Below are 14,166 nucleotides of genomic sequence, written 5' to 3' on the forward strand. Positions count from 1 at the left end.
CCAGGCACTGAACAAAATTGTTTTTAATAACATGTGCCTCATTTAGGGTGGAACATCACTGATCCAAATTATGAGTAGTATTGACAGGGAATTTGTTTACACGCACAGACATACACACACGTTGATTTTTACCAGTGTGTTGGTTAAACAGTTTAGCAATGTTATACAGATTGTAAATGGTGTACAGCAGTAATACAGCAATATTACACTTATGCTGCAATCAACGGTTGGTTTTACACAGTCACAAAGTTTAAACTAATAGTGATTTCTAGCTAATTGCCAACTTAATTGTCCACATATGGGAGACTGAAGTGAACAGTGCCTTATTTGTAAAGCACGTCTTTTTTTCTGTTCTTGATGCTTAGGCATATTATCTTCTGGTGTATTTGTGATGTGTTATCTTCTTTGGTCTATAGGATGAAACCTTAAACTGCTTAAATTAGTTAACACAATAAAGGGTTTACATTTATCTTGCTTGTTTACATTTATCTTGTTTTTAGTAATCTAAATTTTAATAAAAACAAATAGTCTTGCAGCACTTTAAAGACTAACAAAATATGTAGATGGTATCATGAGCTTTCGTTTGTTTTTTTCTAGTTACAGACTAACTCAGCTCCCCCTTTGAACCAAATTTAATAAACAAATTAATTTAATTTAGTTTGTTTATAATGTAATAGGGACTAAGTATTTTAAAATACAAGCTAAACTTTTGCAATTGCTGCATAGACATTCATTTTTACTTGAGGTGCTTTATTTATATGTTATACTAAATATAATGCTTAACTGTTGAAATAGATACTTACAGTCTTCCCTGAAGATGTATTTCTTTTCCCTGCCTTACACTTTGTTTGAGCAAAAGAGTTAGTAACACAATTTTTACCAAGCTTTTTAGAGTTACTTTGCTTGTGATACTAACTCTACTTTTGTTAACTCTTTAGAAGCACAAATGTTAACAGGTACTACTTTCCTTTAACATAATATAAAATTTAAATCCAAATGAATTTTAAAAACAGGTGTATGTAAATATTTTGAAGGTATTAAGCTTTCATGATTCTTTATTGTGTTTGGAAGTCCTAGGTGCAAATCTGTTGAAAAAGTTTGGTTAGCTTTATTCATAAATTGTTATTTTTAAAACATTATTGCTATGCCATTCTTATAACTATATTTAAAAGTGAAAAACAGTTTATAAAAAACCCAAAGAATAAATTGACATTTTGTTAATATTATTTAACAAAATAATTATGTTGTGGTTTCCCCTTACATTTTTTCTTTGAATTAAAAAAGAAAATAAAAATTGTGATTAATAAAAGAAAATTCTTTTTGTTTGCAGTTGCAGAGTCTGCATGTTTGTTGCTTAGCAACCATAACTTCAAGAAAATTAGGAGTAATTCCAGCTGTAGATTCCCAAAGTCTTAAAATAATTAATTTACTGCATTTATTTAAAGTACATTTTTACCTTATTTTTTCTTTATTTCTTGTTTTTTTTATTTACTTAATCTTTAGGAGGTTTCTATACAAATTATAAATGTTAACACAGAGAAGAAGAGTCAAAGTGAGGAGAGGTGGGAAGGGGGCAGAGAGGGATGTACAGCAAGTTAGGGAGGTAGCGAGACTTGAGCCAAGAGAAATTAATTCTTAAAGGGACAGGCAGCAGCAGCAAGTTTAGCAAAGTGAGAGAGGCTATAAAGGAAAACATACTGGTATGTAAGAATATTTAAGAAAGAAGGATATATTTTTAGCTGAGTGTGGAGTATGCTTAGTTGGTCAGGACAGTTGAGAACCCGAACCCCAGGTTTTATTTGTGGTGATTTTTATTGTTGATATTTTTAGCAAAGGTACAATCAGAAAGATTACTGACACTTTGCAGATACCAAAAACCTAAATCAAATATTTTTTCTTTACCACAAGAAAAACAAGAGGCATTGGGAGAAAACAAGTCAATAACCATTTGGATAACATTTGATTTGATTTAATGTAAATAAAACAAAAGCATCCAAAAAGCATGAAAATGCTGATGACAAACTTCAGAATGTTGACAGATTTTCTCACAAGAAAAAATGTTTTAGAAAAATAGTTTTAAAGGAAAACGTTAAAAAAAATCAACCACTCTATTCAAAGCTGAGTTCATTCTGGACAAAACTGAGTCAATCCTTCTTTCTCTTTCAGGTTTGGCATATTACCTATTAATAAGGGGGTAGTTTAACATCAATTATTTGATTATGTGGACACTTTCTATCAGGAGCTAGATTTGTACAGGCCACCACAGACCTGCTCCTACTGACTTGAACTGGATTTGAACTAGTACAAGTCTCTGGAGTAGGGATGTTATTTACCATTTTAAAAGTTAACTGGTTAAATGCTACCTTAACTTGTTAACCCTGGAGCAGCCCCACGCCCACACTGCGCTGCGAGTGGGGGCTGCTCCAACTAGGCCAGACCACCGGTTACCTGGTAAGGCTCATGCTTTCCAAGTAACTGATTAATCCTTTATAGCCCTGCTCTGGAGACAGTTGTCAGTCCCCAGTCCCTGAACTATTTCCTTGCTGTAACACCCAGCATGCTGGGTTTGCAGGATCTTTCTCAAAATTGAAATCCTAGGAAATGTGGTGCCCTTAACTAGCTTCCTGCTCCCCAGTGCCAGCACTGCTTCTGGGGAGAACATGTCCCTATGCTTCATCATTCTGCAAGTCAGCCACATGAACAGTTTCTATTTGGGTTGCTGCCCCTTATACTCTGCTGCCCTCGTAGGCAACAACCTAGCCAGCCACCTTTGCCTTGAGGCTGCTGTTTCACTGTTCTTGGCACTCTGCAGGGAAGGTGGGGAGGGGGGGGGGAGAAGGCAGAGGGCCAGGCAGCCTGAGCAGCTGTTTATCTCCCCTATGATCCCTGTCAGCAGCAGGAGGTGAAGAGCAATGACCTGGACGTCACTAACACCACCATCACCTCTTGCATCACTAACCACAATGAAAACATTTCACTGGGGAAGTTCCCAGCAGCAGGAGCAAAAGCGGCAGCCGCTGCCTCATGTGTCTCCCAGTGCAGCATCAGCAGGGGCTTGCACCATGGCGCTCTCCTTGCTGCGCCTCCTTCTCTTGATGCTGTTTGGCGTGTGGTGGCCAGGCCTGGAGCGACATCGGGTGGGAGCAGCTCAGGTGCGGGAGCACTACATAGCTGCAGAGAGCACCAACTGGAGATACAGACCCTTGTCCAAAGGACAATCCGGGTAAGTGTAGCAGGATGTGGAGGCAACCAGTCCACTTTGGGAATGAGTCTCCTTAAAAGCTTCAGGGGGTAGCCGAGTTAGTCTGTAAAGGATAAACTTAAAAAACAACCAAGGGTCTGGTAGCACTTTATAGACTAACAAAATATGTAGATGGTATCATGAGCTTTCATGGGCACAGCCTGCTTCTTCAGATGACCAGAGCTATGAGTTTAGGCTGTGCAGACCTCACCCCCTTTCATTTTTTCCCCTTCCCTCCTCTTCCTTCTCCCCTATTTATTTTGGGTCTGCCCAGCCTAAACTCAAAACCAGGGTCATCTGAAGAAGTGGGTTTTGCCCATGAAGCTCATGATACCATCTATATGTTCTGTTAGTCTATAAAATGCTACCAGACCATTTGTTGTTTTTTAAGTTTCTTCTTAAAAGGTTGAGCATAGTGCATGGATTCAGCCCCCGGAAATCAATCAGAGCCTTTACATTGATTCCACTTGGATTAAGCCATTAATTTAGTTCAGTGTGATTTAGCTAAATTGAGTTTTGACAAAAGCAAGCTTGGACTTGCTCCCGCATCCTCTGTGTCCTCCAAACTCCCACTGGGGTCAACCCTGCATAGTGCTCTGAGCTCTGAGGATTTTTGCATGAGATTTGGTGTTTTTCTCACAGCCTCAGCTCGTACTGTGAGGTGAAAACATCAGACCCTCCACTTTCATTTCAACAATTAAAAAAAAAAAGGCTTCTGGTCCTCAGAGTTTTGGAGAAAAGCTCAAAAGCCCATGAGGTAAATAAAAAGAAGCTCAACATTACTGTCTGTTTAAAATCTCAGCAGTTCGAGTAGGGGAACTCGCATGATTTATTACATACTCTGGTTTGGCAATACCAGTTGCACCTCTGTGGCCTGGAAGGACTATGGATGTTGCTGGATTTAATAGCCCCAGCACTGAGGTTGCCGGTGTCTGGGAACAGAGCTCACGGGGCAGCAGAACCTGAAGCTGGGAGGGAAAGAGGAGTGCTGGAACCTGCAGGGCAAAGGGCAGCAGAGCTCACAGCCAGCAAGGCCAGGAAAGGTGAGGGGAGCTGCAGAGGTAACAGCTGACGGGGCCCAAGCACCAGTAGAGCTGCCATCTGAGCTCACGGTGCCTGCAGGGCTGCTGCAACTAGGGTGCTGAGGACAGTGGTGCCAGGTAGCTGGGGAGAGGAGCCCAGCAGAGAGACTAGTGCTCACTTGCTCCTCCCTCAACACCCCTCCCCTGACCACTCACCCGGAAAACAACCTTGTCCGGGACCGGTCAGTTCCATAGGGAGCTGGACCAGGGAGGTCCAACCTGTACTGCCTGCTAAGGGTGTAAGGGTGTAGCCATTTAAATGGGTAACTGATAAGCTCGTTACCCAAACGATTACACGTAGCTCGCAGTCTAGCTCCCCGGGAGCAGGCAAGAGCTGGTACTCTCTGGAAGCCAGCTTAAAAGTTGGCTTCTGGTACACGTCGGCTCCCAGAGAGCCAACTGCCAGCCAGTGCTGCTGCCTCTGTATCATGCACTATCTGCCAGGGAGCTGGCTGCTGCCTTGCACTACTGCCTCTGATAAGCTGTCTCCCAGCACACACCAGCTTCCAGGGAGCTGGCTGCTACCCCACGCTGCACGTGCATGTAACCACTGAAATTTTTCAACCGTTAGCCAATTTCCTGCATTTTAACATCCCTGCTGCCTGCATCCGATCATTCCTATGAATAAAGCTGGGTAAATTGAAAGGATTGTGAAATCACTCTGGGCCTGGGAATTACTGATTGTACACAGAGCCCTTCACTTTTGTATTGCCACTTCATAGCCAGCCTACTTTAAGACATGATCCCAAAACCATTTAAGTGCATGAAAAAATTACCATGGGCTTCACTGGGCTTTGGATCAAGCCCTTAGTGAATGAAAGCAGTTGTTGGTTCTAGATGGCTGTTTGTTGGCCTTTGTGAAGTGTTTTTCCAGTGAATTTGGTTGTGCAAAGATTGCTTGCTACACTGGGGGCCTGAATTTGCTGCTTTTTGAGTATATGTAATTTGTGTGATTTTTATTCCTTCTAGATTGAATTACAAAATGACTCTCACACGTGTAAATAAATTGTGAAAACCAGAACAGATAGTGTCCTGTATTAGTAGGATGTAGATTATTATAGCTTCTCTGGGGCCCAGTGTTACAGTCATTGCTTGGGCAAAACTCCCCTGGATTTCAGCTGAGTTTGCCTGGGGAGTTAGGTTTGCAGGGTTGTTCTGTTCTCTATTCACTGCAGTGTTCTGCAGAATCTGAACTCTTTCCATTAGTGCATCAAGTGATGTAACTCACACCTGTTATGTTTTGCTTCTTTTCTGATATGCTCCCTATCGGGAAATGTGTATTGTTTGAATAGCATGTTAAATATAGGCTGCGCCCTGTAATTCCAGAAAGCATTAACAGACACTAAGGTTTTATATGTTTTTGCAAGACCAGTAGAAATATTTCCATATTTTGTAAAATTCCACTTAGAGATTTTAGTACAAATAATGTCTGCAAATGTAGAATTATGGTAGGAGGGAGAGAGTTATGATTAAACTGTAGTGAGCAGAACTACGTTTGAAAAGCTCTGGACCCTGGGTCTGCCATTCACTTACAGTGAAACTTTGTGAAAGTCATTTCACCTCTGTTTCAAATCTCTCCAGTCATATAAAGGCCTCAGTAGTTACCATATACAGGTGTTGTACAGATGTTTGTAAAGCACTTTGGGCTTATTAGATGCAAGGTGCAAAAGAAATGCAAACTTTTACTATTTTGGCATGCCCCAAAAGGTTCAAAAATTGAAGTCGGATCCTCTAAAATCGTTGAGACTGGCTTTAAATTACTGAGATTAAAAAAATGCAGAGTTATTGGACCTATGGGGTTGGAGCCTTTAATAATATTTTCAAGCTTTTATTTGCATCTATGGTGGCTAGAAACTTAACTTTCATTTTTCTTTTAAAAGTGAGATTCTGGGATAGTCACATGTTCAGGAGCTGGGGATTTAAGAAAACCACCCCAAACATCATAGATCTCAGGATAAATGGCCTGAAAATTGTCAATGCAGCAATAGCAATCTGAAAGTGAAACAGAGCGGAAAGCTTGAACACAGTGAAACTAACTACCATGTATTGGATAAACTTAAAATGGGCCGGGGGGGACAAAAGGAGGCAGTGGGTATATAAATATAAAAAGGAAAACTGAGCTGGTATGTGTATTGGTTACCCCAGCTCAAGAAATGCACTTAGTACACAACCATAAAGAAAGTAAACTATATTGTTTATTTTTGTTTTTAAAATCTTTTTTTATAAGGACTTTTTTATTTTGTGTGTGTGTTCTGCCACATTTGACATTTCTCTTAAACTCACAGCCACTTGAATCATGAGATTGCATGAGAACTTCAGTTTTATTAAACAAAACACAGTAATTTTCTAGTAGTTTCAGAAAACTTGAAAATGTGAAATTAGAGCTCCAAAAAAAAACCCGCAAAAGAATTCCTAATTTTTTGTAATTAGTTTTTTTTTTTATTTAAAAGAAAATGTACTAAAAGATAAATGACCTATAGCTCATATATGCCACAGAATACTGCAGGCTTCGTGTCCTATGCAATATAACTATGCAATTTTACAACTCTTAAAGCTGTAAGACCAGCCAATATAAAACCAGACAGTACTACATGGGCATAGCGTATAAGAGTTGAATTTACAATAATAAAATTAGACCTACATGAATAAAGAGAGAAGGGAAGGACCCAGGAGGAGTGAAAAGGTGGAGGAATTATGTGAATGGAGGTCTGACATTCTTGGAGCAGTTTCAACTTTTTTTTATTCAAATGTATCTAGAAACAGGGTCCAAAGTTTCTTCTGAATGCTTTTAATCGATCACTGAGGTGATAAGCTTTTCTTTCTGTAGCTGCTAACTCAGAAAGAAGTTGGTCCAGTAAAAAAAACCCTGACAGATCTGAATACCACTTCTCTTCCTGGGCATAAGCTTACTCTTCCATTTTGTTTAACCAAAAAAAAAAAATCTCATGTTTTTGGGCCCATGAGACTGGCAATACTTCATATGAAATAACCAGGTGTCATTTTTCTAGCTTCCCCTGCCCTGTGAACATATGCTGTTTGGATTTGCTTGCCACATGTCTATTACCTTTCCAAAATGCTCTTTGGTTTCTGTTGTGCTACATCACATGTATGTGTCTCACTCATCTCTGTGTGTGGAAACCAAGCTAGCTAAAGGCTTATCTCTGTTTAAACACGCTGGCCAGAGGTTTTCTGGCAGTACATGATTATTAATCCTGTTAGAAATGTTTCAGAATTTTTGAAACTTCAATTAATATTTTCGTGAAAAATGTCAGTATTTTTCTAATGATTCTATTCCTTTTGTAATAACTTCTTTGTTTTCCTGTGCCCCAGAGTGGGTCAGGCATGTTCCATCTGACATCATAACATTAGGTCACATGTCACCTTTGTGAGAACTACTGCAGGGAAAAACATGGCGGGGAGCACCATAGATCAGAGCCTTCTCTTGCTGAAGTCAATGACAAAAATTCCTGTTAACTCCCAGGACCCTGTTTCTGCTCGCCATGGATCAGAAACTTGAGGCATTTCTGCCTGATTATTTTTTCCTTGTGGGAGCATAGTTTAGGGTAATCCGCAACCTTGCAGGCTAACAGATCTGCTCTCAACTCAGAGGCTGGACCCTAAGCCATCGTCATGGGCTGACCTCTCCTTAATCCTGCTGCCCCATTTCCCTGTTTGCATGCTGTCCTCAGCTTTCCCCCACCAAGTCTGTGCCTTACCTTCCAGAAAGGAGGATGGAAGATCTGAAGGGGAATTGTTGGTGAACCCACCTGCAGTAGCTAGTGATGCATAACACAAAATGTAGCTGCTCCTGCAACCTTTGGTTGAGCTCAACACACATCATCCAAAAGCCATGAGTTCTCTTTCTTCTGCTTGCTTGGGTTTTTTCTACATCACATAGCATGTGAACTATTGTGCATATACTTTTATATATTGAAAGGTAGACAGTTGCCAATTTCCTTGAATTGCTTTGACCCTGTGGTTACTTATAAGAGGCAAGTTTGCTCTTTCAAATGGGAATGAATCACATTTTCTGTTGTACCTGTCACAGTTGTTACAGGTAATTGCCACTCTGAATGATCACTCTGCTCCTGCACCGTACCTCACACCAAGACCCTGCACCCCCACCACACTTCCTGGCAGCCCCTTTCTGCATACTGAGCCCTTGAGGCTGGCAATACTTTCTGACCCCATCCCAGAGCCTAGGGGGTCCCACAAAACTACTAGCCCTGGCCTTCCAGAAAAGTTAATCCAACCCTGGGTAAGCCCGGAGCCTCAGCACAGCCTCCTGCCCCCTGGGGCAAGGGAAATGAGATGTCTTGTCTCCTTTTTTGCTTCTCACTTGTGTGTGGCCCCCACCCAAAAAAGTTTCCCTAGCCCAGGTCTAAACAAACACGAGGGTGGAAGGGTCCCCAGGGTCCCACTGGCCCACACTGTATAGCTTTACATTTATTTTTTGAAATTCTCTATTTCAGATCAGAAGATTCAGTGCCTGTATTTAAGAAAATTGCCTATCGAGAGTATGAAGCAGATTTTCAGAAAGCAAAACCAACAGATACTTTCTCAGGTAAGCAGAAAAAAACTTTTATTTCTGAAGCCAGTGTCTTATATGTGCAGGAAAATGTGCCTGTATGTGTATGCCTGTCATTAGCCACTCTCAGTATATACTACAAGCCAGCAAATATATAGGGAATTTGGGTAGCTCTTCTCTATAGCACAGTAGCCAAAAGCCCAATAGCTTGAAAATATTGGCCTCAATTATCAGTACTGATGAAATCGGAGAGGATTTGGAGAAATGCCCCATGAATGACTGTAGAGGATTAGAAAATGTGCTATCTAGTGGTAGACTAAATTCTGAGTATTTACCTTAATAAAGAAAAAGCTAAGGAGTGACCTGGTTAAATATCTACAAGCGGTACAAATATTTTAATAGTGGGCTCTTCAATCTAGCAGAGAAACGTATTAGACCTCCAATGCTAGAAGACAAATTCTGACTGGAAATAAGGTGTACATTTTTGACAGTGAGGGTAAATAACCATTGGAACAATTTACCAAGGGTCATGGTGGAGTCTCTGTCGCTGACAATTTTTGAATCCGTATTGGATGTTTTTTCTAAAATCTGCTCTGGGAATTATTGTGGGGAAAATCTATGCGCTGTGTTAGGAGATCAGTCTAGATGACAGTGGTTCCTCCTGGCCTTGGAATTTATGGATCAAAAGTGACTAGTAATTGGGATGTTCCCACTTTAGAGTCACTGATTTCAGATGGCTTAAGAGGGACTGATTTACTGAGTGTGGGGGCTCAGCACTTCCTGCAAATCAGGTCCCTTCACAGTATCAAACTGGGCACCTAAAATCACTAGCCATCTTTTGAAGATGTAAGTCATTGACTGTTTGCAGCTTCATGGACTAGGACAGTGGTTCCCAAACTTTTCAGCATCACGCCCCCCCCCTTTCTGATTTTTGAAAAACCCTCATGCCCCTCCCCCCCCAAAAAAAAACTTGTTGAGCAAAAAAAGGAACTGAGTGGGGCAGCACAAGTTGTTAAGGGAGGGGAAAAAGGAACTGAACAGAGCAGCAAAACTTGATAGGGGGGTCTGGGTCGCCTCATGCCCCCCCCCTGGAATTTCTTCACGCTCCCCCAGGAGGGCACGCCCTCCAGTTTGGGAACCCATGGACTAGGAGATCCACTGACTTCCCTATTCAGTGTTTCAAATACATGGTTGTTATGATCATACTGTTGCACAAGCATGAATGATCCCACAGAAGGGGTGACTCTGCAAGGCCATCTGTGTGATGAGTCTCAGTGGTGCCATTGCTGGCCAGAATACAGATCTACACCCGTTGCAACATTTGCAAAACATATGGGCACCCATATTTGGATGCAGTTTTATGTGTTTCCAGAATTTGAAAAATTGGGAGTTGGTCCTTTCACTTCCACTGTTGTTGGTCTCCCTGGAGAAGTAGAGCTGTGAAAAACAGGCACACTGATCTCACTTCATCCTCAGACTCAGGCTCTGTTGGATGCTGTTTGCCAACCTCTTCCTGGGCTGATGATGGATCAGTGGAAATGGGTGGAGGCTCTTTGCCCAACTGCAGAGGCTTCCTGTTAGTCAAACCCAACATGATGCCATGACCCCTCCTGCGAGGTATCTAGGTTCTGGTGCCGATTAGCAGGCAGGGTGGGTTGTTGTAGGGGTTAGAAGTGGTGTAGCGGGTTGGTGGTATTGTTCCCTTTAACATGGATTTTCAAGCGAACCAGCAGGGGGTCACTGGGATCCGGTTGTCATGACCCAGCCTGCAGGGGCTGGTTTGCAATTAGATCCCTACTGGGTTGATGCAGCAGTCATCTCTGGGAACTCCTCTCCCCTTCTCCTTCGGAGTCACTGACTCATTTCCTATTTCTGTCACGCCGCACAAAAGGAAGTGAGTAACTGGCTGGTTGCTCAGGGACCTATCTGGCCACCTGTGATCAAGAGGGGAGGGATACCCACTCTGGAAAGCAATCTGTAACACGGTAAGAAGAACGTAGCAGATCTGGTGGGGCACCCCGTGCTGGCCACCTACTAGACGGCTGAGAGGGGAATTCAAGCTGTGGGTCCCTGAGTGTGTTAAGCCTCTGGGGCTTGAAGACAGTTTAGCCACTGCTCCGATCTGGAAGTCCCTAGAGACACATTCAGGACACAGGCTTTCTATCTGGCACCTCTTTGAGAGCTGGAACCCACTCTTGAGCTGCCAAGCCCCTGGTCAAAATGGTGACCCTTCACACTCTGCTGTACTTTAACATCCCCGCTGCCTGCACGCCACTCCAAGGTGAAAAGCTTCTGGTTTATGGGTTAACAGGAGCAGGGCCGGCCCGAGCCATTCGTGCACCCCGGGCCCCGGGAGTGCAGCACATGCACGGCCCCAGGCCTGGGCGCCCAGCTCATGCGCGGCAGCTCTGCGCCTATAATGGAGCACCCCGGGCGGTAGCCCAGTCAGCCCGTAACTTGGGCCGGCTCTGAACAGGAGGCACATGATAATTGTGATACAGATCACTTTGCACAGCGCCTAACGTAATTACTCTTTCCTTTAATCACATAAAGCACAAGACAATACAGATCACCCCTAGAACAAAACAAAAACAATCCCAAACATAGTGCCCCTCACAAGCTCACTCTTCCCTTGGGTCTGTTTCCTGGAAGGTAGGCAGTCAGGGTTTCCCCTGCTTCATGCAGGCTGGCTTATCTCACATGAAGTTCACTGTCCCCAACCCCCATGACCATGATGGGTATAACTGGCTTTCCCCTAGGACGCAGTCATTCTCTAGCATAACTTTTGTGTGTTCAAAGCATTGTCATTAGCATGACAGTAATTTCGTGATCTAATTTCAGAATATTGTCCAAAATTCATAAATTGTGCAGACAGAACCCCCAGTTCATCACGCAAGGAAACATAAACAGAACTGCATTTCCCTTTAGCCCAATCGCTGCTGGCAGCTGATGCTGATTTTGTGGAGGTGATCTTGGGCATATATCTAGGTACAAGGCTGCCTGATCTTCCTAGGTATTTACTTATCCTGTTACCCTGCACCAAGGTCTGTGCCACTGCATCTTTGTTATTTTTAGCTGCTCTATCCTAGATTTAAGCTAGGATGGGAATGCATTGCCGAGCTGCAATTTCATGTCCCATTGCAGTGGAGACATATCTTGTGTTGTGGAGGCTGTTGCGCTGAGAGGGGAATACAGAGGTCTTATTAAACACTCCCAAAGATTTCTGCCTGCTTTCCTAAAACTATGCTAGTACTGATGAGTCATTTGTAAGGGGTAAAATCCCCTTCCCAGCCTTCAAACTCTCAGTTGACTAAACTTTCCGTAGCCAAGAAATAGCTTTTTCTCTTCATGTGCAGAGTTTTCTTATAATTTTCAGTGTCATTTGCTGAATATATAATTCACGGCTCCATTTAAATGGGGCCACAGCTGTTAAATTCTTGTGTGCCTTTCCACCACCTAGGTATTTCACAGTTAAATCCCAGGTATAGGCTAATCCTCATTGCACTGGCATTGAATTGCCTGTGTCTTTAGTTTGTGCAGCTTGTCCTTCAACAGGAGTTAACATTCTCACTCAGGAGAAGTGACTCTCTCCCTTTACATAAAATGCATAATCTGATACTTATCACCTCTTTTTTTTTAACACTGAATTTCTGCAGGGCTTCTGGGACCAACTCTGCGTGCTGAAGTGGGAGACACTTTAATAGTTCACTTCAAGAACATGGCCAACAAACCGCTGAGCATTCATCCACAAGGCATAGCTTACAGCAAACTGTCAGAAGGTATGTGCTATAAACCACCATCTGTTCTTTTTCTACTCTAGACTATATAATCCTAAAGCCAGTCACCTGAAGAATTGGGCTGTGCCCACGAAAGCTCATGATACCATCTACATGTTTTGTTAGTCTATAAGGTGCTGCAAGACTATTCATTGTGTTTTAAGTTACAATCCAAGGCAGAGAACTCAAAACCAAGTTGAGGGTGTGAGGGAAGAATTCATCCATTGACCTAATTACTACCTCTCAAAGGGGAGTGGGCTAACTATATCCATGGAAATCCCCTAATGGCAATTACAAAGCATTTATGCTTCAGCAGAACAGCTGCTGCACCATAGCTGTGCTGCTGCAGTGCAGAGGTACCCAGAAGAGATCTGGGACAGCAAACAGGCTGTAATGTGGTCCCCAAGAAAATGTGGGCATCGAGACTAAGTGATGCCTATCTAGGGGAATGCCAAGTATAAGACAGACCAGAGGTGTATAGTTCTTATTTTCAATCAGTTTCTCTATGTGGTGTGCACCTGTTGGCAAACAAGTCGTGTTTTGTTTTGAAGAAGCTGCTTCTGTGGCACTGTGGATGGCTGTTGTCCATTGGCTCCCGGTGAGAAACTCTTGCAAGGGCCAGGCCCTTTGGGCCTGCTAAGTATCATAGTTGGCAACCAAGGAGGTGTGAACCAGAGATCAAGCCAGGAAGTGGTTGGATCAGGAGATCTCACCCCAAATCGAAGTGGGGGCACAGCCCAGCTGCTTGAAAGGAATGCACTCGGAAGACTCAAACAGGGTCTGAGAAGGGATGGCCTACCCAGGGACTATGACAAAGGGTACTTAGCATCTCCTAGTAGGGGCTCAGCTGTTTCTTTGAGTGATTGCTCATGTCTGTTCCACATTAGGTGTGCGAGCTTGCCTCATGCACCAGTGCTGGAAGTTTTCCCTCAGCAGTACCCATAGAAGAGTGGCAGTACCCATAGGAGAGGGATGCCCACATGGCGTGGTATGAGGGGCACTGTCTGCTTTTCCCACCCTCAGTTCCTTCTTTTCGCCAGTGATAGTACACTGAATGTTCACTGCCCTAATTAGCATTGCTTAGCCTTTGTTCATAGAATCTTTAGTTCTTGTAAAGGTTCTGAAGATAGTTAATAGAGAGACTTTTTGTTAGTCCTGTCTGGGACCCAGCTGGTGGATGGGGCATGTCCCAAAGATTTATGTACAAAACAGATTTAGTTTGTGCACTAAATGAACTGCACTGCATTGCCCTGCCTCCTCTCACACTGTTTACACCATTATCAGTTTAGACTTGAATAAGGATCTCAGCTGGTTAACAGGGCATCTTCCCCTCTCTGGTTATTCACATACCCACATCAAATGCTGTGAATGAGCCACTTCCATCCTGACTTGATTAGCTTCATTAATACAAGCAACTTCTTTATATATATCCCTGTCTCTGTTACTTCCACTCAAATTCATCAGATGAAGTGGCTTTTTATGTCCCAATAAATCTGTTAACCTGTAAGGTACCACCACTAGACTCCTCATTGTTTTTAC

At 42.8% G+C, this 14,166-nt stretch overlaps 1 protein-coding gene across 1 annotated transcript in view; it reads left to right on the forward strand.

Moving 5' to 3' along the window:
• Nucleotides 1-2,966: 2,966 nt before the first annotated feature.
• Nucleotides 2,967-14,166, forward strand: part of F5 (coagulation factor V) — a 54,832-nt gene continuing 43,632 nt past the window's right edge. The window contains exons 1-3 of the mRNA XM_006112215.3: nucleotides 2,967-3,223; nucleotides 8,796-8,887; nucleotides 12,508-12,630. Of these exons, the coding sequence (XP_006112277.2) occupies nucleotides 3,063-3,223; nucleotides 8,796-8,887; nucleotides 12,508-12,630 (376 nt within the window). The 5' untranslated portion in view covers nucleotides 2,967-3,062. The remainder of the gene's footprint in view (nucleotides 3,224-8,795; nucleotides 8,888-12,507; nucleotides 12,631-14,166) is intronic.

Source organism: Pelodiscus sinensis, chromosome 1 (genome assembly GCF_049634645.1).
Source record: "Pelodiscus sinensis isolate JC-2024 chromosome 1, ASM4963464v1, whole genome shotgun sequence".
NCBI classification, from domain to species: domain Eukaryota; kingdom Metazoa; phylum Chordata; order Testudines; family Trionychidae; genus Pelodiscus; species Pelodiscus sinensis.